Here is a 26883-nt window from a genome sequence, read left to right on the forward strand (position 1 = left end):
ATTCAAGTATTGATGCCTAATATAAAATATGTACTAAGCTACACGAATTATTTTACTTCCGGTAAAATAAATTACACGTAAAACACTGTTTCAAAATGTTACACCTTTTTAAATAGAAATCAGAATTTGTGAAATTTTTGCGATTGAATTCGAAATCATAATTGTGCTTGTAATCACAAAAGTGGTTTAAGTAAAAAGCCTAAAAATTTAATATTCCACTTATCGTATACTGTTTGTTTCCCTGAGTCATCAGTGCATGACGAATTCCACATCGTCTGCGTCTTTAAAATTTGGTAAAGAGAAGTCTTAATTTTTTGAGAAATAAGTACGAACTAATAATTTAAAAACAGATATTTTTGAGTTATGCCACCATTGCAGCAAATGAGCGATACGTAAATCAGACAAAGAATATTTCACGTTACCACCTTTCCAGCAGTTCAAGAACTTGGAACTGAACACCCACTGTAATTATGGTCGAATCGATGATGCAGCATTGTTACTAATTCTGTAAATGTCTAATGAATCTGTCGCTCAGGTCAATCCTCGCGTGATTCGATGAACGATCAAGAAGCGGAGGAACAATTACCGAGGAAGATGGTGAAGGCCGCGTGGTTCCCAAGGGACGAGACGTAGGGTGGTGGTATGTCCGAGTACTTGGACTTCTCCTCATCTATGACAGGATCGACGAACACGGGGCCTCTGCCCCAAAAGGATTGCTCGCCCCTCCCAGCTCGATCCTCGCCGTTCGACTTGTGCTCGACACCCGAGAGCCCGTCTCGCCGAGGTCATCGTCAACGAACCCCTCGAAAGATGACATTGACCTCACCGAACGGGCAACCTATACAGCTGACGCCTCTCTGGGAGCACGTGGTTGGTATAGTTACACCAGCTGATCAATTGAGGCGCTTCTTATTCTTTTGAGCTCTCGTTAAATGTTCCTGAAGAAGTTACCAGCTCCTTTGGATCCTTTACAAAACACCTGAGACTTAAGGCGAATTCAAGATTTTCAGGGAGGAAACACCACCTTCAATCTTTCGCCGCGCCTTCAAATACAAAACTGTTTCTAAAGAAATTCAGTTTATGGATGAGGAAGTAGAGGCTTTGCCCTTTAAAATGAACCCAGGCTCACTACTGTATGATTTATTTTCGTGAAATTATAGCAGCTCAAAGATTGACAATTTTTCGATCCAATTCGGTCTGACTTAAGAACCTATTCTACTGATATCGCTGCGTCTGACTTGATTGACGCACTCCTCGATGTAGAATGCACGCCACAGTACAATAAGCTCAGGTCAGGCACGATTCTCATGCATTTTAGGTGTTTTCCGCAAAGTATACTCTATCATGCATAAGTATTTAGATATTTGTACGTTATTACTATATGTAAATTACAGCAAGTAAAATTGTGTGATATAGTTTTGTCTACGAATTTCATCTTAAACGATTATATAAGGTTTACAAATACCAATAAGAACAACATCTGATAGCAGTAAGTATATATAAAAACTTGTAGGTACTTCATGAACTTCCAATAACGTGAAAGTGTCCAAATACTCATGCACATTAGCGTAGAATCCTTAAAATTTTTAACACCTGTTATTGAGCACCCTGTAGATGACCTATCTTCCCCTTAGAAATAGTAGGGTACGCTACCAGAGTGGGACCATCTATTTCGATGTCACTTAGACATTCGATGTCACTTGAAATCGTTTATCTTAAAGTAGCATTGGAATTTGGATCTTCTCATTTAGGTTCGCACGCGAAAGTTTCCAAACGAAGTGGACACGCGTCTAACATTTCTGGAGATAGCCGAGAGACTGCGTGATCCGGAATGGGAGGTGCGTCAGCACGCTCTTCGCGTGCTGATAGACGTGCTGCCTACTTTGAACGCCGACGTCGTGGACAAGGTCATGCAACCAGTGGTATCAGAGCTGGTCAATAATTTGGGCCACCCTGCGCCTGCTGTTCGTAAGGGTGCCTTGGATGCTTTACGAGTTTTTCTCATTCATAGTCGCGACAAGGAGAACACGATCGAGGGGGTGAGAATTTTTCAGAATTTCTCATTATTTAGACTCGACATAGCTCGGTCGGCGGCACTTGTAATTTATTTAGGAGGGATGGACAAGACCTCAAAGAAATAGTTTTTATTAATCCTCCCATCATAAGTCGGTAATTTCATTTTCACAGAAAATGTGCTGTATTGAATATGTTAATAGTTATCTGGTACGCAAAGTACCAAAATTGTCTACCCCTAGCTTAATTATTTGAGCCACAAATTTTGTAACTTCGCTAATTCTTTAAATATTTTGAGGAGACTTGTTTTAAAATATTCTTAAAATGTCACTTTATATAGGTAAATATATAAAAAAAGAGTAACTGAGTTCTTGAAATTTTCCAATAATGATCTTCCCTCAAAGACAGCGATGTATAAACACCTCGTGACCTTGTCAACCTTCTCCCTCTCCATAGCTAATACATCGATCGTGAAACGCAGTTATATCGAGTGATGTCTTCTTACAGATTCTTCAGGATGGGCTGAATCGTTCAGAAGTGCACGACTCCTTCCAAACGAACGTCACCACAGGAGTGATCCTGAGCGTCCCCTCCCTTCTGTTTCCCTCCACCAACAGTCCATCTCCTAATGTCAGGCTAATAAAGGACGCGACGATAGCCCTGGCGTCTCGATTGGCGCAGGTGCCCCATCAGGAAGCAGTATTGAAGTCTTTAATGAAGATTCGGGACGTGGTGGGCATCGAAGAGTTCGAGGGCTACCTCGAAGACTATGACAACAAGTTGAAGAGGAACATCGAGATCCTTTCGAAGATCTACAATGTAAAATCTAACAAAAAGCCTCAGAAGAAAGCCGAGATGAAGAGCATAGAGAACGTAGAGGGCAAGGACTCTGAGCGGAAGTGGGAGAGCGATAGCGACACGTCTGGTATCGCAGAGGAGGAAGAGGAAGTGAGTAATGGAATCAGTCCTGCAGCCAGAGTGGTGCTGGAGACTGAGATTAAGTTTAACGAGGAGACCGCCATCACGATGACTATCCTTGAGGAGAAAGAAGACAGTGAAGAGGAGCAGGACGACGAAAGTGGCACAGACGTGAGGAACGATGGGGAAGGGAAGAGTTCAGCTGATAGACGGAAGACACCGAGGAGGGTCCATTTCGGAGGTGAAATAGTGAAGCTGAGGACCCCAGATAGCGATGAGATCGAGTCCCTTGAGGCAGTTCCTAAAACCAGGATCCCTGTTCCTGTCTCACCCGCGACGAAAATGCCCGTCACTCGACCAAGGCCTTCTTCTCAGCCCTGCAGTCCTCGTAGAAAACCTGAGAAGCTGAAGAGGGCCTCCAGGTCAGTCTCCAGTAGCCCTAAAAGAGAGGTGTACACGCATAATGCGGAATTGAGTCCTAAGAAGAGTATACTGTCGAGAACCAGCAATACCATACTGACTGGGAAGCCTGTTGAACAGGTCAGGAAGAGGAAGACCTCGGGTAAGCAAGAAGATAGGGAGAAGAATAGCTCGAAGGGTGATGAGAGTAATGAATCGAAGAATAATGAAGTTTCTTCGGGAGTTTCAATAAGTGGTGGGAGAACAGAGGAAGGGAAGAAGGAGGATGCTGAGTTGGTTCAGAGTAGCCAAGGCGATGAGATTTTAGCTTCAAGTAATATGGATTCTGAAGACAGAAGTTCCTCGAAAGTTGGAAATCAAAATGAAGATGAGAGTCCTTTGCTATCAGAAACTTCCCCCAAAAACTTAGAAGATTCTGTAAATCAGAACGCAAATGAAATTAAAGAAGAAAAGAATTATAATATTCTTGAAAATATAAGTGGCTCAGAGATTCAGATTTCAGAAAATATTCAAAGGCACATGATAGAAGAGAAAAATCTGTCTTCTGATAATCAGAAAACCGACTCAGTTTTTGATTCCTTGGCGACGGAAGAAGTTCAAGAAACAAGTAATGAAGACCAAGATCGATCTGTAGTGAAAAATTCGAAGGTTACTGTAAGCGAAGTGTCGACAAGGGATGCTGAAAAATTGAAAAGTAATGTGACGGTGAAACAGGATAATGTTCATGGCGAGTTACGTGATAGAGCCAGTGTGATTGGAAGAAAAGGGAGTCCAGCTGATGACGTTGATGAAGTGGAAATTGAAGCAAAAGAACTGAGTTGGGAAGAGTTGGGATTGGTGGATCGGGAAGTGTTGGAGGATCTGCATAACAAAGTGAGTAATGATATAAATTATTTTTATATAGCCAAACTATTTTTTTAGCTTCACATAAACCTCAGGACTTACAATTAGTACGAAGACAGGTTCCAGAGTAGTAGGTTCCACTACAAGTTAAGTTACATTTCCTTGGAAATTAGGTAATCAATACATGATTGAAGTTAAGAAAATATTGTAGAAAAACATCACAGGAACTCGTTTTGCTAGTTATAAAATATTTCTCGAGTCAAGCGATTGAAGCTGTTCTGAACTTTTATGAACACGTCGAACATGTTTTGCACACGAGAAATGACCGGAAAGCATGGCGGGAAAAACAAAGAAACGCGCCAAGTCGATAAGCGCACGTAGTCTTAATTGATGGCGTTTATATCACGTTACACCACGCGACGAACTTTTGCCAACGAAATCGATTGACCTACATTCACTGTAATGTATCAGAGCGATCTGTCCTAAACTCGATGGCTCCCCATCGAGTTTTAGCATTAATGACCCGTCGTCGACGAAAAAGAAACGCGTTCGATAAGGAATGTACCTTCAATTACATCGTCTAAGGCATCTCATGAATTACAATGAGCCATAAACGTGAAAACTCTTCTGCTATGAAATTATAGCGGCATTGAAGTATGAAAAATACTACTGTTTAAAAAATTCATTATCCCTTTGACAAGATTTAAACTGCAGTTGCATATTCGTAGTATACATCAGGAGAATAATCAAAGAGATGAAAGTCCAGCTTGAATTTTTCATAAAGTTTTTCCACCAACTCTCTGTTCAACTGACTAAAATATATCCTCGATGCATTCGTGTGACCGCTGCTGTGTCGCCATCTTGGCTTAATTACCTCTTGCAGGCTTAATTTATGGATCGTGTAAATCTGGTCCCGCCACATAGTTTCTACCTGTAAAGAATGGCAGGTATAAAATTGTTATCTGTGTGTAACTATTCCAGGCTAAATAGTATGCAATAGTAATACAAAGTGTCGAGAGAGATAAAGTCGCTTTTTTAGGCATTCGTTGGTAGATCTCGGGAATCAGGGGTTCTAATCAATATTCATGAGCAATCACAGCTACTACCAGATATTCACAGGTAATTGCAGGTACTCAGAGGTACTCAGAGGTACTCAGAGGTACTCAGAGGTACTCTCAGGTACACGCAGGTACTCAGAGGTACTCAGAGGCACTCTCAGGTACACACAGGTACACGCAGGTACTCTTAGGTACTCTTAGGTATACGCAAGTACTCTCGGGTACTCTCAGGTACACGCAAGTACTCTCAGGTACTCTCAGGTAGTCACAGCTAATCATGTGCACTCGCGGGTACTTGCAGGTACTAGTATATACTTGCAGGTATTATCACTTATTAAATGGTAGTGAAGCTTATAAACGTACCTTTGCTACTATGTCATAGTCAACAGCACACGGTGTGCAGTACAAATAATAAGGCATCCAGTGATCATCCCCATAGCTAGCTAGATCAGTGTCAATCAGGTATTTCACGAATTCTCTGAAAGTGGGCTCATTTCCAGCAGGTGGAGGAATATTCTCCTGCTTGATAACTTGATCTTCCCTAGGTTTACTGAAATCCTTCCCTGTGATTCAGAAAGACGTGGTGACGTTAACTGTTCCTTTCTGGAATATCCCGATCGATATTTTGCCGTGACTCACCACGATACTTTTGAACGATCTTAGCACCGTATTTCCGATAAAAGTGGAGTGTCCCGTGTTCCCTTCCAGCCACGGAGTTTTCCAGTTTATCGCGATACGCGCTCAGCAATCTCTCAAATGGGTGCCTTACCACCAGTAGTTTCTTCGTCACCCTAAGCGCCTGACATTAGTTTCTGGTATTACATCTTGTGCATTGTTTCTTTAAATTATTTCTGAGTGATGAATATTACTATAGAGTGCAAGAGTAAAATCTAGTGTAGAACTAAACCTTTGTATTATACGTATTTAAACAAATTTTGTGACCACTTTGAAGTAGCTGTATTTAGAAGTAACTTCTACAGTTCCTATTACAATTAAGCTATACCTCGTCAGTGGAGGGGGTGTTTAGATTGATTTAGTGTTACCTCATCGGCTTCTGGATATTCGAGTTCCGGCATAACCCGTCTGGCTATGGTCGATATCTGCTCCTTTCCGCTATTCAACTCCTCCTCGGGTACGTTCATCAGGAGACATAAATTGTATATCCACGTCGTGCTACCGGCTTTGTAAATTGGACAGTACGATAGATTATGCGATCTGGCCGACAAATAATACCGCGGAGACCAAATCAATGTACTGGACGAAGAATGTTGCTTTAATACCGAGTGCCCCAAGGAAATGAGAAATGAGAATTATGTTGGTAGGTTTAAGTATTATTATAAATATTTTTATTATTCAAGTTTTTTTCTTCATAATATTTAGTTTCCTAAATTTCTCATTTCATTGAGACACTCTGCATTTTCACAAAATGAAAATTATTTGCTTTCTCTGATTATGACCGATATGTCAATTAGTAGAGATTCAAAGATTTTGTTTAACCAACCTTGTTATATAAAAGACAGAATATTGTGGGGCAGGAGGATGTTTAAAAGCTGCAGGTTGACCAGGTTCTTGGTATATTCCTAAATTATATTTCCGACACGTGTTGCTTACGGCCAGCAATCGTTTAATATTCTCATCCTCTGCTTCTACCTATTCAAAAATTACCATCTTAAGAAAACTCAGCTAAATTAATTTTAATAAAATAACCATCGATTATAAAATTTTAAATAATTAATTTCTCATTAGTTTTATAGATATTTATTGACGTACCAATAGTTTCTTCAAATCTTCCAATTCAGGTATCGGCTTACTCTCATCTCCAATAAGCAGAATGGTAAATTTCGTAAAGAAAAAGATTAATCCACAACCCACGAGGCACTTCGAAATTCGAGCAATAATTCTTTTGCGATTTCTGAGCATAGTAATCTCGTTTGATGTGATCATTTGTTATAGAGACTATTATTCTTTAAAACACTCATGAAATATTTAATTCTACACTGGAGCTTATTGAAAAAATCATGTATTTGTGAGAAGAACCAGGTAAATATCCGTTCTTCCTTCTGGCAAGACACTGACTGACCAGTTTCCTGCCGTATCTTGGCAGTGATGGATCTAGAGTAGCGTAAACCTGTAACAAGAAAGTTTCTATAGAAAATTTCTTTTTTAAATTTTTACACTCATTGATTAATTGAATTTTCATGCTATATTTTATACTAATCTACTTAATGTTTTTCTTCAACACCGTGATTATGATAATGCAGTCTTTTATTTAGTTATGAATTAAGAAGATATCCATTCTAGGTAGATATCAGTAAAATAAATATTTGTCTTGGAGAAAGATAATGTACTCGCTGTGATTGCGTATTTGGAATATCGTTTAGATTATACTTACCTAACTGTATTGAGTGAATCCGCCCCTGGCTTCGAACTGGGCACACCTTACCATAAAAACTCAGAGGTTCCTGTTGCATACTAATTCAGAAATCAAGATGCATCGACGAGTATATTTCATATGTATTTCGCGATATATAAAATTTGATTTTATAATTCCTTGAAATCTATGCCATGATGCATTTTTCGAATTTATTATAAGAACCTATACTACCTACTGGGTGCTTAGTAGCTATGAATTTTTTGTAACGTGTATTTATAGTACTCTGAAGTGTCATACTGTAGAAGAGTGTGTCGCATAGGAAAAACTATATGTTCTGAGCAATCATTTCTGTCATGCGGAGAACATCGAACGTCTCTTGACCCTGAAACTGTCTTCCTTTCATTCAGTAGAAGTTCAAGGTCGTTCTACGACTCTCCATGAATGTCGCGTTGTGTATCTCGGAGTACAATAAGAACTATAAAAGTGAGTAGCATCGCTAATATCGATCCTTCATCGTCACTTAATCCACCACTTCTTTCTGGAAAAGAAATTTCACTCGATTTCACACGGGGATAAATAATTCAATACTTCTAATGCATTCCTTAGGTGACACGTCTATTTCAGTCTTTTATAAGGCACAATTTTCACCGATTCAATAGATTCTGCGATCATGGATAGGTCCATAATGGAGTAAATAGTTAAATTATTCAGTTCAAAAAAATTGTATTGGTTGGTTATCAATTTCATTTTTTTCGTGATGCACCAGTGCAATTACAGCTTGTTGTAGGTACTACCAGGTAATCTCAATTTATAGTAGTTATGTACAGGTAGTAACAAGTACTCATAGGTGATGACAGGTATTTACAAGCAATCACAGGTAAAGCTACAATTGGCAACTGGTAGCAAGTTTTCGCAGGTAACAACAGGTACTTCTCAAGAAATTCGATAAACCATCAACCCTTTAGAAAATCATTAACACGTTCGCTTTGGATCTCCTGTACACATTCGTACAATTTTTAATTTTCTTTTAAAGGTACTAGTTTCATAACTTTGATATACAAAGTGAGTCACGTAACTGTATCTTCTGAATTTCCTTGTAAACTATTCGTTATGTGAAAAAATATTTCAATCGAATATTGTTTGGTAAAAAGATCAAGCCCCTCTTTGGTATTGTCCTCTCAATACCAAACAACTCTCGTTTGAAACATTTCTTCGCGCAACAAATAGTTTACAAGAAAATTCAGATGATATAGTCGCGTGATTCACCCCCTATAAAATGCTATATTACATAGAGTAAACTCAGTTCCTCGAAAGAGAGGCCTAAAACTGAATTCTATTCAAGCATAAAAAAAGCACGAACAAATGCGCTCAGACGGTCATTCTCATTTTTTCCCCATAACTTATGAACACTCTCCTTCCAAGAGGGAGCGTACGTAAACGTGACGTTTTAATTGCATCGTTGCTTATCGCACCGTTTCCTCTTCCATCCCCCAGAATTTTTCAGGCGCCTCCAAGGGTGCAATGCACGTTGCCACTGATTAAGTAGATCGATCACACTTCCAGAAGATATTTCCCCCGACGATGTCCGTGTCTTCGTGGCACTGAAACGACGCTACTTGAATAATGCATGCTGTTTCGTTTTCCACGTGGTACCCCGCCGGTTGTTGAAATGCCCCTGCGAGCGTGTGCACGTGCACGTGTACACGTGCGTGTGCGATTACTATGAATATTCCATCTGATGAAAAACGAGAGAGATTTCCTCGTGCAGTATTATGCATCGAAAGTCGAGCGAGAGAAACGCGCGTGGCTCGCGAGTAACAAGAAAATAATTAGGCGCGCGTTGCGTGCCACGTCGGTCCAGTAAGGCGTCGTTTCTATGTATATGCAAATCAATTGCAATCCTAGAGACGTTCCACTGTAATTCTGACTCACGAGCCATCCACGGATTCACGGTAATATACAGAATTTGCATTCGTATTTGGCTGGGAGATCTGCGTGCACTTGACGAGGAACTAATCGATGCACTTCTGGTATTATATACTATTAAGTGGGCTATTTTTGAGATTCAGTGTTGGTTTACAAGGAATTTAATGGACTTTTTATATTCGTTACTTGACAAGGATCTAAACGATGGATTTTTAGTGTTATTGTATTCTTAAGTGGAAAAGCGGAGTGTTCTTCCTAAACCCACGGTTGGTTTAGAAGGAATCGAATGGCCCTTTTATATTTATTACTTAATGAAGATTTAATCAATGCACTTATGTATACGTTTATCCACAAAATTATAGGATCAGTAAATTGCGACCGAGAAATTGTCGATCTTTGAATTGCCGTAACTTTGTCAAATAAAAATCCTAGAACAGTCCACCTTGTCCCATTTTAAAGGGTTAAGTATGTACTTTCATATACCGGAATGAGGTTCTCAAAAATTTTTTATGTTACAAGACAGATTGGAGAACTGAAGGTGTCTTTTTCACAAAAAAAGTTATATAAATTCGAAGGACATTATGGACCTTAATCAATTTTTTTTGTGACTCTTTTTATATGGAATTTGGAGCAGGAAGCCTATTCTTCATAGTGACCCCTTAAAAGTTAACATACGATTTTTTTCTAAACATACACTGAACACACACTGTACCTATACACATACATATATGGGCGAGATATTAATTCGGTAAAATTTTCATTCATGAAATAGTGACGAAAAATTGTACGTCAACTTTGACGGGGTCGCTGTAAAGAAGAGAGTTCGTTTTACAAACTCATTATAAAAAGAATCGCCAATAAAATTTAAGATGTTTAAAATTATTGAGTCAGTGAAACAGGGATGAAGAAATGTATAGAACAGACGAGTATTTCAAATATAAGATAAAATATCTAGAGTGATAGTCAATCCTACTCTACACACAAGTGATAGTGTAAGTCAATCAACTATAATTCAATGAAACTAAGCTCAATGAAATAATGAGAAGATAATATTGACCACTTCCGTGTAAATAGAGCCAAATCGGAAAGTGAATGCAGATGTTACCAGTGCATTGCATTCAGACTAGCTGCAACGATCGATAATGTTCGCTTGACTCCTGATTCTTGACCAACAACCATTGCAATTCAACGTTACTTTTTTACTCAGCAATGTCCTGAATACATTCATACATCACTTTCTATGTCCCTAGTTTTTAGAGCTCAAGCATCTCGATTAGTTAAAAGAAAGCAGGTTGTTAAATTCTTGCTTCATAATCTAGGAACTTGATTAAGCTGTTGCTCCCCTGCTGATAAGCTTGATGAATTATAAACTATAGGTCTTATAAACATTAATGCTCATGAATTGTAAAACAAACTACAAAGTTCAGCTTCGAGAAGGGTGATAAGATACCAAAGAAACTTTGGTTTGAATTTTTAACGAAGTAGAAATTCTGACTTTGTCTTGTCACGAAGGATAATTATTCAAAAGACTAGGCAAGGACCTGTTTTGAGGTTGCAATTTTGTTCTTTTCCAATTGGGTGCAATTTGATTTTGTTACAGGAGGATTGGCGAGCTCGTGTCAGGGGATTAGAGCGAGTGGCTTCAGCTTTGCGAACGTCTTCTGCCCTGATCGCGATAGAGCCACGATTAGGATCTCTCTTGCATGCAGTGCTTGGCTGCGAAAGGAGCTGTCGAGTTGCTGCTGCGGGTCTGGCAGTGGCAAAGGTAATTTTGTGACTCGTGAATTTGTGCCTGTATATCAACCTGCTAAGCTATCTTTACGACCTACTCTCAATATGTTAATATACATTACATACTGAGTGTACCAAAACGAGTAAAACCTTCCGAAATTTCGTGTCATTTATTGCTTCTGAGGGAAAGCATGAAAATACAATAAATTAAATTTCCTTTTTATTACAGAAAGATATTTCTCGCTTTTTGCTTTCAAACTCGAATACATAAAAAGTTTTTTCAATTTAAAACATTCAATTCATTTTCATTCACCATGTACATGCATTATACGTCTGCATTATAAGTCTTCCCCAAAAATAATCTAGATTTATTATGCCTCAGAACGAACCTAGTTACAAACTTTTTAATGTAACTCTGTAAAGAAACTTTCTGGAGTAGAAATCAGATTTTTATAATGTGTAGAACTAGCTAGTTTCAAACCACACAAAATAAAGCCACAAAGAAATTTAAACATTCCCATAAAGTAATAATAAAATCCTTACTTAATGGCAACTGCTCACGCGGGCAATTCTTATTGAGGTTTACGACAGTCCGCTCTTACGCGAGCAGAGAACCGCGCAGTTCTTAGCGATTTGAAAAACTGTGTGATTGACTGTATCAGGTTGTGGTAGCTGGAGTTAGCGAGGAAGCTCTGAAAAAAAGGCTTCCACAGCTGGCTTGGGGATTAGCTAGACAAGGTGGTCCCAGCGCTGCTCAATTGGCCAGGATTACGATGCTAAGACTCAGACCTGCGCTATTGTTGGAGCAGCTCCTGCAGCCGCAATGTCTGAACGCTAGGAACGCGAAGGTGATATATTTTTTAGCTTAGAATATTGATATACATAGTGTTCTATGATTTTGAATCATTCTGATTATGCAGAGAGGCTTATGAAAGTATTGAAAGTTTCTGAATTTTTGTAATTTGGTTAAAAGAAGTCGTATAATAATATTCTCAAAGTCATTTTTCTACTTTCATGACCCTAAGTTGAATTTCCACCAAGATATTTGTACACTAAGCAGCAGATGGAAAAGTGAAGATAGTTCTTCTCTAAAAGATTGTATATCATTATACAAATTATACGTGAATCATTATACATGTACAAGATGATCTCTAATATTTTTCTGTTTTTTATTCAATTCTAGACGAGAGAAAACACCTTGCAACTGTTGATTTTCTCGTTGGTAACGTTCCCAAGCACGGAATTCAAAGTGGACACCGTGGCCAATAAAGTGGCTAAAATGGTCAGAGACCGACGTCGTAGGGTACGTCAGGCTGCGCTTGATACTTTGGCTGTTTTAGCGCAGATCTATGAATCTGAGGTACTTCGTTCTCTCTAATATAGTTTGTCAGGTTCAAGCAAAATAAATGGTAAGATTCAGAGTATGAACTGGATTCTTCAATATAAAATTTCATATTACTTGTAGGAAGTGTTAGCTGCTGGGAAACGGGCATCAGAAGGCCACCACGATGGAGAAGCAATGATGTCAGCCATTAGAGCTCGTCTAGCTCGAAAATCTTTACCCTTAGTTTCAGCTGATGGTCTCGTCATGTATGGCTTACAAATTTCACCTGCTGTGCAGATAGCCACAGGTAATAGTGCAAAGTGCTTCCAGGAAGTCATTGAATATTGTTCAGTTTATCATTCAAAAGCCATTATATTAGCTTCTATTGAAAATTTGATTAAAATCGCTTAGGTCCCGACGTGGACTGGATCGTAGCAGGAAGTGGCTCGGTTTCACCTGGTATTGGTCGTACCAAGGGACAAATTATAGCTGCTAGATCGGAGAAGGAGAAAACTGCAAGGTAATATCCTCAATTTTGTAATTGCATAAGCAGTATTAACCCTTTGCATATTGGAGTCTCTAAGGGGACACTATGGAGGCAGAATCGTAAATCTTTAAAGGCAAAGGGTTAACAATTACTTGTCTACTACTCTACTGACTTCTCGAATACAATTTTTTCAGAACCGCAAGTGGACGCAATTGTGAAAGTCCCTGGATCGAAAGGCCAAACTTCGTGGCGCTTGGGGTGGGAATGCGTCCTAAGGCCAATCAACCCATTGTCTGGCAAATAGTTCCATCCCAAAACCAAGTACGAGTTTCCAAATCATTAGATTTCGTGGAGAAAATAATTAAATTTTTTATCTGCTTCAAGTTTCAAAGGAAATTCCACCTGGGAATAAATTCCTACGATAATCTTTATAAATACTTTGTAACTACTATTACATGATTCATAAGAAATATATGTAGTTCTAGTAGTTGGCGAAATACTTTGCATACCGATGAAGCAGAGAAGTACATAATTGCTACTGACATGGCAAGAAATTCGTTATCCAATGTAAATCGATAATAATAATATGCACCAATTTGTGCTTGTGCTGAATTCAAGTGATTATCGATAAGTTTCTTGAAATCGTTAAAAAAGTGCAGGCTAGAGGGACCAAAGCAAGCTTACCTAGCTCAGGTTGACGTTTTCTCGCGTGTCGCGAGGTCAGCGCTGCTTTGCAAAGAGTAATCGCATAATATCAGAGCGGATTTAAGCAGCAAATCAGTATTGTACTCTACACCTCTGGTTCTACGATTTGAATAAGCAGTTGCATGGCGTATAACTAGCAATATTTTAGAGTTTATTGCCTGGCGGTTCATAATATCCATGCAAATAGCTTGTAAGCAAATAACGAAGAAACAAAGTGTTTTTTCAAATTGTAAATTACATTTTAAATACGATTGTTTATATCGCTTTAATTCAACGATTGATCGTTTCATGATATTCGTCGATGAATTCAAGGCGATATGCCGAAGACATTCGTTTTATTTTTTTGAGTTTTTTCTGGGCTCGCTTCATCGGTTAAACGGTATGAGAAAATTCTATCGAAGTGACGAATTATTTTTATTTCATTGGATAAACGTCTCCGCGTCAATGATCGTTTTTCTGTCAAGTGATATTCAGTTGAAATTATGTCTCGCTTAAATTTATCGGATTTGTTAGAAATACTTAAGGTTAGCATACACTGTTGTGATAGTAACTGTTGCAAATTTTAATGTGTCTGTATACATGCAATGTAAATGTAGTGTGCGTCTGTTTCAGGATATTCAGCGTGAGGATGAGTTGGATCTGCCAGCGAGTAGAGACTTGGATAATGATATGTGCAATGGTAACTGAGATTTTTTTTAAATAGTAATAAATAGTAATATGCAAATAATTAATAGTAATATGCAAATTTCTATTTTTATAAATATAAGTAAAGTAGGTTTTCGCATATTGAAATGTTTTATAAAAATAAATGCATGAAGATCGATTAGTCCAGTCTACTAATAAGTTAGTAATAGAGGATATAAATCATCTTTTTTATATTTCAGGTGAAAGTTCTGTTTCTGTTCCCAATTTAAAATCAAGAAATCAGAGAATCGTATCGTCCACAAGGGAATCAGCGAGCTATCGTAATATCGCTGAAGACAGTCTTGAACGGAGGGTAAATTTCACGAAATTTATTTTCTTTTTTCTTGAAGTAAACCTTCGTTGCAGCAAACTATACTATTTTGTCAAACATTATCAGGAAATTAATAATAAAACGGAATCCAGAATCCCGGTGTTGTACGCTCGAGATCGAGGGCTAAAATCTAGTGGGCAAGATTCTTCCTCTAGTTTGGAATTAGTGAACCCTAGAAGAAGATTGTGGGATACACTAGAGAACAGCAGCCACATGAATTCTCAAGAAGAAAATGTTCGGTGAGCTGAAACTTCACTCTTTCTAACTTTTCAATAAACGCAGAAGCAATTCAAATGACTAATATGGTTTAATATTTACAGAAGTTGCGGAACTATGTATCGGAGGAAGAAGAATCAACAAGAAAACGGTACCAGTATGCATTATGATACGTACAGGTCCATAAAAAGTTTAAACAATGCAAATACAGATAGCAATGTAAGTTTTTACATATACGATTCATATCACACAGCTTAGATTGCAATAAAAATTATGATTAATGTTACAGAATATTTCAGAGAGCTCAAGTCAGGAATTCTCAGACGCTAATTCTAGAGTTTATCAAAAATTCCTAGAAAAAGATAGATTCTATAGGAAATCGGATACTAGGTCAAGATTTCGCTCGAATTCCATCGAAACTCATCAGCCAACATTGTCAAGGACTACTCAGCAACAAACGTTTATTATGCAAGACATGTACGTTTAATTTATAGTTGCAAATGTTTATGATGTTCATAAGAGAATTTGACATTATCAATTGTACTTCAGTATTTATAGTATCGAGGTATTTATTCAAAAATTTCATTTTACTTAGGTACAACGCGATCCCATATCGGGAAGGCAGGTTCGTCGATGAAAATTCTTTTCGACCTCTGCAAACAGCTCCTGCATCAGTAGCGCACGCTTATAGTAAAATGGATCACCGAAGCGAGGAGAATAATGAGAAAACTGTCATGTCGCGTGTGAGTATTAATTGAATTGGTACTTTTAAGAAGGGAATAAGTTCAAAAACACGATTTGAAGAAGAGTCTTCTTCAGAAGAAAATGGAGAACACTCTGAAGAAGGAAATAATTCTCGAATTTCTTTCTTTCTTCAAACTGATGTAAAATTCACAGCAAGATTTAGGCTCCTTGGGGGCTGCTTTTACATTTTTTTTCTGCTACTGATAACATTTTATTAGCAACAGAGTTTCAATGAATGTACTGCATCGCAGGCAAGGTTCTATCGCAGGACGAAGGACGCAGCCGCGCAAAAAGTTAACGACGTCGAGTTAATTTCATCGGACGCTCAAACAAACGAACATTTGCCTGCAATACGCACCGACACTCCTTACAGAAGAAGGTTACGATCATTGTCCCCATCGCAGTTATACCATCGTCAGTCATTTGTCAGAACTGCTCCTAGCGAAGTGCATGCTGTGTCTATGTATGATATGTAAGTACACCCTCTGTTCTTTTACATATCTTTATTTTCTTTAATGCACAGGAATTTCTAACATAACACATTTGAGACCAATGGCCTACCCTCTGCGCGTTGGGTCAGAGGATGGCTCTCGTTATTAGCTAAGAGCACAATATTTGAATCATTTTTATATTTGAAAAGACAGTCTTAGCGAACACAGTGATTAACGACACAGTGGTCTCGAATGTGTTAAAGTTTAAAGGTATGATACTTGCATTAGATAATATGGTAAGTGAAAAATCTGTAGTGAAATTTAACAGTAGGTAGCGACAAGGACTTTGCAAGTCTTTACAGACACTTGCACGTATTTGCTAGTATTTGCACGTAGTCACAGGTAATTGTAGACACTGGTAATCACAGATATTGGCAAGTAATAACAGATACCCGTAGGTAATGCCAGATATTAGAAAGTGCTAATACTACATGATATTTCTGTAGTTAAGTAAGGCGAAACGACCTATGTTACATTTTCAAAAAATTCGAGTTAAGTCCTTAATTGAGATCTAGAATATAGAATGTACATCTTCAGGATGAAGAAAGAGTATTAAAAGAATTTTTTCGCTTAGAAATAAGGGTTTAAGACCACACTCAGATATAAAATACCTTTTAAAATATTGCTAAACAGGTAAACCATAAACAAAGTCTATGAAACATAAACAAGGAAAATAGAAAACTATTTAATACGGACATAACGAATAATATAATAAATAGACAATACGGGCGCCTTCTTATCTCGACGTGAGGTAATATATTTTTATAGGGGTCTTATCGTCGCAGTAGTTCAGTAGCTTTTTAGATACCCAAATGAACTGTTATATTAGTTTTCTAGAAAATTGTTTGTTCGTTTTTATACACACGTGCAGCAAATTATTCAATGTTTTAGTATAGTGTTTTACAAGTTTCACCATTTCTCAAACTGCAGTTCCGAGAAGGTGACAAATATGGAGAGTCTGTGTTATATTATTACACATAGGGACATAAAGAAAATTTCTTATCGTCGGTGCTAAGAACGTGACAAGTGACTTTGCAAGAATAATTTTACACAATTATTGTGACACGGGCGTTGCATCGATAGCGTTCAGATCATTATACGCTGCATTTACTTGATCGATTTCTTGAAATGACATTCAGTGAAGCGTGACTCACAAACTCGTCCTTTGAATCGTCCTTAAAATGGAGTAACTTTAATCAGTAAAATATATATTCGAAGCTGTACAGAAAACTAGTTTTCATTAGTCAAAGGGTACTCGATAGTAGTCGAAAGTGGAATAGTTTAAAAAACAACTACGAAATGAAAAATGATCAGCGATATTGTGAACACGTTCTCGATCTCCTTTCTGTTCCCTTGATTTACGAACGTCGCGTGAGGAAGAGAAGAAAACTTGGAGCATATTTTCTGCAGCTCTAAATAAGGACTGCAGTGAATGTTAACCACGTAATAACTTAAACTAATTATTGAAATCACTAGGAAAAAGTCTCTCGGACATTGTACTCCACTTTAGAATTTGCATACCTTGCGTTCTCCTAGTTATATTATTTAAATGCGCCCAGACAATAAAAAAGCCGTATAGTCTTTAAGGAAAAATTAATGAACAAGAATTAGAATTTTAATTGAAAGAGGAAAATTAAAACCTTCACAGACCATCAAAAGTATCCTAATTCAATACGTTAAACTCTTTCACCCTCAAAATTTAAAACTTAAAAATCCCTTTTATTTGAATTAAAAGAATATCTCATTAAATATAAAAAGTTATCGCAAAGAGGAAACCGATTTATTTGAAGCTTGTTCTCCCTTGAACGAAGCAATAAAATAAATTTGACGTTTATTATTTCTTGTTTCGATCAAAAGTAGAGAGTAGTCAGGTATAGCAAGGATATGAGACAGAAAAATAGCCACAGTCAATAGCACCTGTTCATTTTCGCCTGGAGCGTGTTACGCTTGTTTCCAACCCCTGTCGCTTAAGAAGAGGGGTGGTCAAGCATTGGAGGGCGAGACGCGGTCAGTGTATAGCCATTCGATATGGTATCGCGTGGTTACAGGTGAAATGGTAGAAGGGAAAAGAGAGAAAGAGGTGTAGGAGGGAGGGGGTGGAATTACCTGGAAGGGGCAGCGGTCAGCGTCGGGACGCTCGACGTCTACGTGGTGCACAGTCGTGCGTACGTCATTTGTCGCGTCGTTAGAATTAGTCACCCCCTTGTCCTTCATATTGGTCCTCCCTTAAAATGGAAAATGTGTCCAAGTGGGAAAATCGTCAAAATAGATGATTAATTCAGAGAATTATCTCTTGTTGACTAGTTCTGGTTTATGATCGAGAGTGCGCCTATCGATGACAGTGTTCGATACTCAACAGTGAACTGGTGATAGACAATTTTAACAAATTCTTCGTAAATCAATTTCTGAGTAATTTAGTATCACTTTCAGTGCTCTTTATTTTAATATTCAGTGGTTAATTAGTTTGTAAGGGTGGCTTGTGAATGATCAAGATCGTTCTTCACCCTTATCTTGCGCGTTCGGAATTGAAGGAAGAGTAGAATCAACGTGGAACTTCTGATACCATAAATTATGTCTTTTTTGTAATTACTTAAGTCACTGTAAGAAAAGTTATTCAAACTATTATGAGTTCTGTAAATCGTCACAAATTATTTCTTCTTGATAATGTCACTAATCTGATTGATAACAGATAATGGAGCCTAAATGGCAATAAGTTTCAGTGCACAATAAGGGAAAGATTCACCTTGCCAAGAGACATCGCGAACTTTTACATTTTTAATATTTAAAGAGCCCCGATTATTGATGTATCGGAAAAGCAACATCTTTTCCTCGAAGGAAAGTTTCATTGCAAGGAAGTGATACGATTGGAATAAAATTATTATGAATAATTCTTGTGAAAGATTCTTGTGGAAGTAGTTTTCAAGTTAGTTCCTGTTGTCGAAAACGAAAACACAGAAAGCAAACTCGTTGCAAAGTTTGGAAACGTTGATTCTTAGGATTATAGTTGTATACTCAGATATAGTTAGTTTCCTAACAGGTTGTTAATCGATCATTCCTTAACCTCGGCAAGATAAACGCGAAATACATTACTAGCACCAAAGTTCCAAGTGGAAATTTAATTTACATACGTCTAGACACGTGAAACTTAGTGTCACTAAGTCTGTTCTATAAATATAAACATCATTTTTATTTTTTTTTTTAAGAAAAACTACTTTTGTCTATTTTTGAGTAAATGGATTGCATTATATTCTTTTTTGAATTATTTTTCTGTAATGTATTCCAGTAAAAATTGCCTCAGGACACCTTGATCTCCTTTTTGCATTGCGTTTTCGTCGCAGATATGCCACTGCATAATTCATGAACAATACTATTTACATAACAGACCAGAAATCATTTTTTAATCCATAATGGTTTGATAGAATATTTAACTGCAAAGGTGTTGCTTGAAAAAGGAAAAATACTGTTTTCCCATTTTCAAAGGGGAGGAAATGAAAACGAAGTAGTAAAATAGTTTAGTGATACAACTATAATTTCTAGAATCGAATTTTCCTATCTTTATTTAGAAAACTGTCTCTCAAAGAACCACGAAAGCTACTCAGCCTAAGTAATATTAATAAGACACAAAATGACTCGAATAATACAGTATACCTAGTTCCTCTGAATCGCAATAAAAGTGCATAGTGAAGAATGAATGAACCGAATATCGCGGAAATAACCTTTGTGAACTGTGCAAATGGTACCACCAGCTCGAAACCAAGGACTTCTGATCGCGATCGATGAGGGAGTATCAGTGAAGATGATCTTCAAGTACTGTGCCTGGCCAGACGAGGCCAAGGAAGGAGACAAGGCGACTGTCTTGAAAGATGGGGAGCCAAATTCGACGGAAAAGGATCAAAATTTCAACGAAAAGCCTAGCAGCTCAAGAAGAAAGGAATATAAGATTGCTGACACGGTTCTTCGTTACTGTCCTTGCGCGTTTCGATGCAGAAGACCAGTGGATATCAGTGGAGACGACGAAGATTCTTTTTCTACTATCGACACCACTGCTAATACCACTCCTGTGATCCCTTTGACATTGAACTCTGCCAGTGACGTAATGTACGGCTTAGAATTTGTGAGAAATTTCATATAATTTGAGATTCGTGTTGTAAAATATTAATATTATGGAAATCTATGTAGGAATTTTCATGCCAATTGTCATGAATTGTCAATTGATCATTATTCACTACTTCTGTCATAAAAAAATATTCGCTGCTAATGTTGATGAAGTTTGGAATCTAAGGAGATTATAATGTTTATATTTTATAAAGGATGTTCCACAACAGATATCAGAAACTTTTAAACTGCGATTCTACATGTTAAAATAGGGCGAAAATAAAAAATGACAAAATTGCATTTAGGGCTTTATCTTAGAGGTCTTCAGAAAACCTCTGAAATTTCGCAAGAAATGTGTCTGACTTGGGAGTCATTCTACTGGTACAGCGAAATCAGTAGAGTAAGACTCAAGTCAGACACAAGTCAGACTCAAGTAATCCACCTAATTTCGCCTTAGTTTAGTATGTAAAAATGTCCCTTAAAATTTCTAACCTGTATAACTAAAAGATGAATCCAATGAACTATAGTTAGCTTAATTCATCCATATAAATTGTACCTGCCGACGCTACAGTAAGTCAACAATAAAAAATTATAAATTTTATCCATTCTCTCGTTTCAGAGATAAAGCAGTCAGTGAAGAAGAATACAATGAAAAGAACAAGCACCACTTCCTACCAGAAGAAAGTTATCGGGTGCAGGCTTTAAGTGCTTCTGAAACGCGATTCGAAGAAATATCAGGTAAATTAAAAGCTCTTTATTTTTGAAGATACGAACTTTTTTAAAATCTGAATGGACAATCTTCAGATCTTTCGTCTCTCGGAATTACGATCGTTAAAGCAATATAAAGCGAGCCGCAAGAGCGGCTGAAGCGATCGAAAGTACACGAACTGGAACGCGAGGTTCTTCACCTCGAACGTGTAAAGCTTGAAGCAACACGGGGTTGCAATCAATATTTTGCGCGAAACGTTTAAGCTACATTCAAACAAACCTTTCTGAAAATTATTCGATCGCGATCTGAATCACATTATTTTCTTAAAAATTCTGCTTTAATATAACTAATCCTACCTAGATTTATCTTAAATCTGCAATGCAAGAAATGAAAGAAAAAGATCACTTCTTACAAAAATTTGTTATCTTTTTATCAGTTTTTTATTCTAAGATTTTTTCAATTTTCTCTTGTCAAAATTTTATTCTGTTTAAAAAAACACTATTAAAAATGTCGAAAAGCCTTTCCATTATTATCTTCATGTATTTGTACTATTTGAATTTCGTGATCGTTATTTGCAAGAGTCTTGACATTTGAAAGATTTCCTTTAATATTTCCTGAAACCTTTACCTTCAAGATTCCGTCTTTAAATTGTTTAAATCCTTTTCGTCAAGGCTACAGCTTTAAATAGTTGAATTCTTTACCCTCAAGACTACACCTTTAATTTTCTTTTTATCGATCATCTTCTCACGATTCGATGCCCTTTGTAGTAGACGAACGCGAACTTTCGTCGTCGGATGTTTTAGAGACCAATTGTCGGCACGATAATGAACAAGATGTTCGTGACACGCAAGATGATAGCGATAGCAGATCGTCTAGCCCTGATAGGCCAAACGAGGACGCGGCATTTGACATCATCACAGGTCAACCGAGTCCTCGTGACACCGTCGATTTTGTTGTGAGTACTCATGAATCTTAAAAATTCGAAGCTAAGCTTGAGTAGACCACCAAGCTTATTTCGACTCAATATAATACTAGGTATCACAAATTCGAGGAACATGGGCAAGTTTTTGTAGAATGTCAAGCATTAAAATTCATAAACTTTTCAATATTTCAATTTTGAAAAATTATACATGTATAGTCTCATAAAAAATGTATGAAATTATAATAGCTAATGTCACTCCATGCTGCCAATGTACCCTCAATTTACAGTACTTGAGAATTTCTGATGTAAATCGTACACTTTGAAACTTTACCCCTATTTGCCCCTAAGAGGGTATCGACTTCCATCTTATCATCCACTTTGCATCAAACGTATCCTCACCAAGGTAAACTGTAAATCGATATTCCTTTCAGTATGCTGTACTAAGTATCTCAATAAGATAAATTTAATTATCATATTCAAAAGAAAATAATAAATAGAAAATCCATTTTTCCAGATTTCACTTGACCACAGAATCGAAGCAGCAGCCGAACCAACGATCACATCCCTCGAAGACGATGCCTCGAAGGATTGGAGTAGCGAGGAAGAGCCAAGATCGAGGAATCAGAGTCGTATCTCTTCTAGAAACTCAGCACATTTAGAGTTCCACGAGGAAACTGCAAATGAGAGCGAGCTGAGTGCTTCCGATGACACTGGGAAAATAGAAGAAAGGCTAAGCGCAAGAAGAAGATCCATCGTGTCTGCTTCACTGAACGAAAGCTTGTATACATCTACAGATATGCACTCAAATTCGCCGGAAGTGCAGGCCTCGCCATCGAGAAGATCATGCAGCCCTAAGAAATTGAGTCGACCGCCCAGTCAATGTTCTATCGAGTCGGAAGCATTGAAGTCTCCGAGACGTGATTCTCGTGGCAGCTCTCATAAACTGGTTAGCCTTTCAAAATAGTGTAAACCATTGTGTTACAGTTCCATGTACAATATTTTCAGTATTGTATGATTTTAATTTCATATTAATTAAAGTTTTGCTTTCCTTTCAGAGCTTTGAGCTGGAGAACAAGGAATCCACGGATTCGAGTGAAGAGAGAGTGATTTCTTCTGTAGCACAAGCTGACGATGACTCCACTGAGTCAGGCGAACCGAGTGAGTCTCGCAGAGGATCAAAAACTGAGGAATCACCCGCGATCATTATTGCCTCCAGGCCTCATTCCTCTGAGGCTCCAAATTTTGTTGAGAACGAAGTGGAAACTGTGACTGGGATAACTGAGAATGATGATGATAGTCATAGAGTTAGTATCTATTAAGAAAAGAAGACTTTGTACTGTATTTAGTAGCTTACTTATATTATTGAAATACTTCAGTTTGTCAGTGAGCCCAATGGTAGCAATATTGTGGAGGATGGACAACTCAGGGACAGCTCCAGTGAAACCAACACGGAACCAGGAATCTTAAAAATCGAAGTAATATACTGCAGTTAAAAATGAAACATACTAAAATATTTATTTCGCTACGTATAGTTGAAAATAGTGAATTATTTTTTCCTGCTTAGCCTGAACCATTAGAGCCAGTCAATTTACCCAAAAAAGTGACGTCGAAAGTTCCTCGTATCACCAGAAGACTTCGTGGCAATGCAACCAAAAATCCAGGAAAACCAGAAAAGACAAAGCCGATAGTGCAACAATGTTTCTCTCAGCTTGAGAGTAAAGAGTGGTAAGCCAGCAAAATTAATCATTTCTCGCCTCTGTAGACTCTACAATAATGCTGTGTAATCTAGTATCGCCAGATGAAATCAGCTGAAATTAACTTTCAATCATCTTTTCAGGGAAGTTGTCATGAAAGGTTTAAAGACGCTGTCCCAGATTGCAAAGCAGGATCCTGAATACTTGGACATTGGCGCGACAGCCACGATAAGTAGACTTCTAGGTCGACAGATAAAAAGTCTTCGATCACAGGTCGCACGTACTGCCTGCCTAGCCGCTGGGGATGTTTTCAGCTCACAGATCCGTGGCATAGATCAGGTAATCCATCACGGAACTCTAACACTGCTGAATATATTAGCTTTTTTATAGAATCCCTTTGAATTTTGCCACAAAGTTACTTTTAGAACTAGTTATCGATCCAGAAAGCTGTGCCACGCAGAGGCTATAATTCTCTCAGCTTTCATTTTGCTGATATTCACTAATCACTGAATTTTGTAAAAATCTCTGTTTTCAATAGGATTTCGACGACATAGCTGGTCCACTACTCCACAGGACTGCTGATACGAACCGATTCCTTCGGGCTGACAGCAATGCAGCTCTGGATCGCATGGTCGAGCATCTTCCACCCCAGAAAACCATTGTTGTTATTGTACTTCGTGGTGCTAGGTAAATTATTTGATATTTGAATTGAATTTTTCTACTTGACTCTAGTTTAGGAAGGGGAAGATGGATCTCTCCTGAATGTTATCCAAATTCAGACGACCCTTGAAATCTTTTAATTTTGCGAACAAGTGTAAAACTAAGATTGTATAACTCGTTTCTTTTCCTCGTTTAGTCATCAAAACGCTATTGTGAGGGCAGCAACAGCTAGATTACTGGCCTCCATAGTGGATCGAATAGGACCAGAACATACTATGATATTGCCAAAGGATGTGAGAGACAAATTATTCTGTACAGGGGCGAGATTGTTGATTGATGGAAACCTGGATGCTAGGTAAAATATTTTACTGCGTGATATAAATGGAACAAATTTGATTTGATTATGATTTTACAGAAATCATGCGAAGAGAATGTTTCGACACTTGGCTCATTGCGAAGGATTTCGAAGGGCATTGACTGACGCTGTGCCGGAAACGACGCTCAGACATATTGACAAAACCTTAAAAACCCTTTAAATGAGTAAATTAAATTGATCGTTTTATTGATGACGATCGTTTGTAATCTGAGTCAGTCTTAGATCTGCCATTTGGGTCGTATCCATCTGAAAAACTGCCTCTTTCAATGGTGCAATGAGAAAGCTGATGATTCGCGTCCAGTGGCGTGTTCGATGCGATTTTCGTGCACAGTGAAAAGTGTTAAAACAATTGCAGAATTTTTGGAACGTTTCCTTCGGTGATAATATTTTTCTCTGTGCACGGATGCGTGTAGTTTCTTCCCTGAATTCGTGGAAAGGTGTTCTTCGAAGAGAAGAGAGAGTCGGATCGTTTCACCTAGCCGGCTGATTTTCTTCGATAACGTTTTAATACTTCAATGTACGTCCGTGTAAATCTTTTTTATATCCTTGTAGAACAGCATGATCATGCGTCATACTTGAAGAGACGCTTATTTGCATAACGTGAATTTTTATGATTTTATTTTTCGTAATAGATGTTGTTTTACGAATGGATTTGTCGATGTCTTCTGTTTCAAATTTTTGTGATTAATTAGAGATTTCCTTTTTAGGATATTCTTCTTTTGGAAGAATACTTTTCAAGTGGATAAAGGAGAAATTCACATTATGTAAATAATACTTGCTCGAATACTGTGGAATTAAAACAGTCGAGGACAATTCCTTTAAGTACGAGAGAAAGGAAGATTAGTATCCTCTAATTCAGGTACCATTTTGTGTCTTTTGCTAATTGTCAGACACTTCTGATGCTACAAATTGAATTTAAAAGTTGATCATTTGGAAACACATGTACTTGATCATTGGTGCCTTGATAATAGAAAATTTTATTAGTGTTAAAAGGAATTTGTACTTTAATGAAGATTCAAGCCAGTGTGTCATAGAATTTAATACTGACTATTTATGGGAGTATCATGACGCTCAAATTGTTAATGCTGTTTTATATCATTGCGCTGGCCTTACTATTTATCACATGTTGGCCTTCGAGAGCTTGAAATTTTGTCAATTCGATCTACATGCGCAGATAATCTATATCGATATTGAAGTTTCAAAAGATTTTGGCCTTTTCTCATTTAAATCGATACTTGTCTTTATATATAATATTGTTAATACAATAAAATGTGATATACACGAAAATTAAGTTTTATTGACAATATAAGTGTTTAGAGGAAATTCTGATTTTTTCAATGGATTTTCTCGTTTCTTCACCAACTCTTCTACAAGGAGTTGCAGGAAGAAAATTATAAATAAACTGCATTAAAGAAAGGAGTACATTGCTGATGGCAATGATTCTATTTCGAAGGGTTTGAGAAATGTTGTAATTTAAATAAAAAATTATATTGTATTCTTTAATGAGGAAATATTATTATCTTCTAACACTCTCAAACGATCATTGTTAACGTTTGAATTATATTTAAAGAAAGTTTTGAACTTTAAGATTGCTTAAAAATTTCCGTCAGATAATGTTTTAAAATTATCTTTAAAATTGACAACGAAATGGTACTTTTACTCGTTTCTAGAGAAAAGAAGAATGAAAGACCAACAATTTTACGATACAATAATTTTAAATCGACCATTTGCTCGCTAAGAAGCGACATGTAAATACAAATGTAGTTATGTATGTACATAGAAATCGATAAACCAACATAGAACTTGCTCATAAAAAGGGGTGCATTCGTTTCGAATTCATAATTTATTAATCGAAGTGATACAGTGAACTGTTTCATTCATTGATCGTCTCTTGCCGTAGTGCAATCAATTATTTACAATATTTGTATTTATATATCGTGTGTATTTAATTACACATGCCTCGAACATATGTGTATACTGATTTATTACAAAAATATACGATAAAATAATAAAACCAATGTTACAATTTAATTATACACATGTAGTCAACTATAGTTTTTGCAGTTGATTCTCGAATCTTATATCTTCTTTTTTTTTACGATGAAATACACATCAAATCGAAGTGATTTTCACGTTGATCTTCAGTTTTCTTCAAAATCTTT

The 26883-nt window shown here is 37.3% G+C and overlaps 2 protein-coding genes across 2 annotated transcripts; one reads left to right on the plus strand and one right to left on the minus strand.

The window, feature by feature from the left end:
• The first annotated feature begins 642 nt into the window (after nt 1–642).
• Nucleotides 643–26739, plus strand: LOC143177360 (uncharacterized). The gene is made up of 26 exons (XM_076375234.1): nt 643–870; nt 1752–2039; nt 2521–4224; nt 11153–11317; nt 11946–12131; nt 12467–12643; nt 12749–12914; nt 13019–13127; nt 13289–13415; nt 14412–14478; nt 14684–14796; nt 14881–15053; nt 15135–15249; nt 15320–15507; nt 15626–15773; nt 16026–16246; nt 20980–21098; nt 21837–22024; nt 22506–22937; nt 23047–23295; nt 23368–23466; nt 23556–23716; nt 23829–24024; nt 24224–24372; nt 24542–24700; nt 24761–26739. The coding sequence occupies exons 1-26, from the start codon at nt 643–645 to the stop codon at nt 24879–24881; spliced, it is 6048 nt and encodes a 2015-aa protein (XP_076231349.1). The 3' UTR covers nt 24882–26739.
• On the minus strand, nt 4898–7172 carry LOC143188744 (carbohydrate sulfotransferase 11). Its single transcript, XM_076393168.1, has 6 exons — nt 7023–7172; nt 6754–6902; nt 6296–6467; nt 5892–6051; nt 5616–5815; nt 4898–5125 (listed from the first exon to the last, which is right to left on the minus strand). The coding sequence occupies exons 1-6, from the start codon at nt 7170–7172 to the stop codon at nt 4898–4900; spliced, it is 1059 nt and encodes a 352-aa protein (XP_076249283.1).
• Nucleotides 26740–26883: the final 144 nt, after the last annotated feature.

This window comes from Calliopsis andreniformis, chromosome 3 (assembly GCF_051401765.1).
Source record: "Calliopsis andreniformis isolate RMS-2024a chromosome 3, iyCalAndr_principal, whole genome shotgun sequence".
Taxonomy (NCBI): Eukaryota; Metazoa; Arthropoda; class Insecta; order Hymenoptera; family Andrenidae; genus Calliopsis; species Calliopsis andreniformis.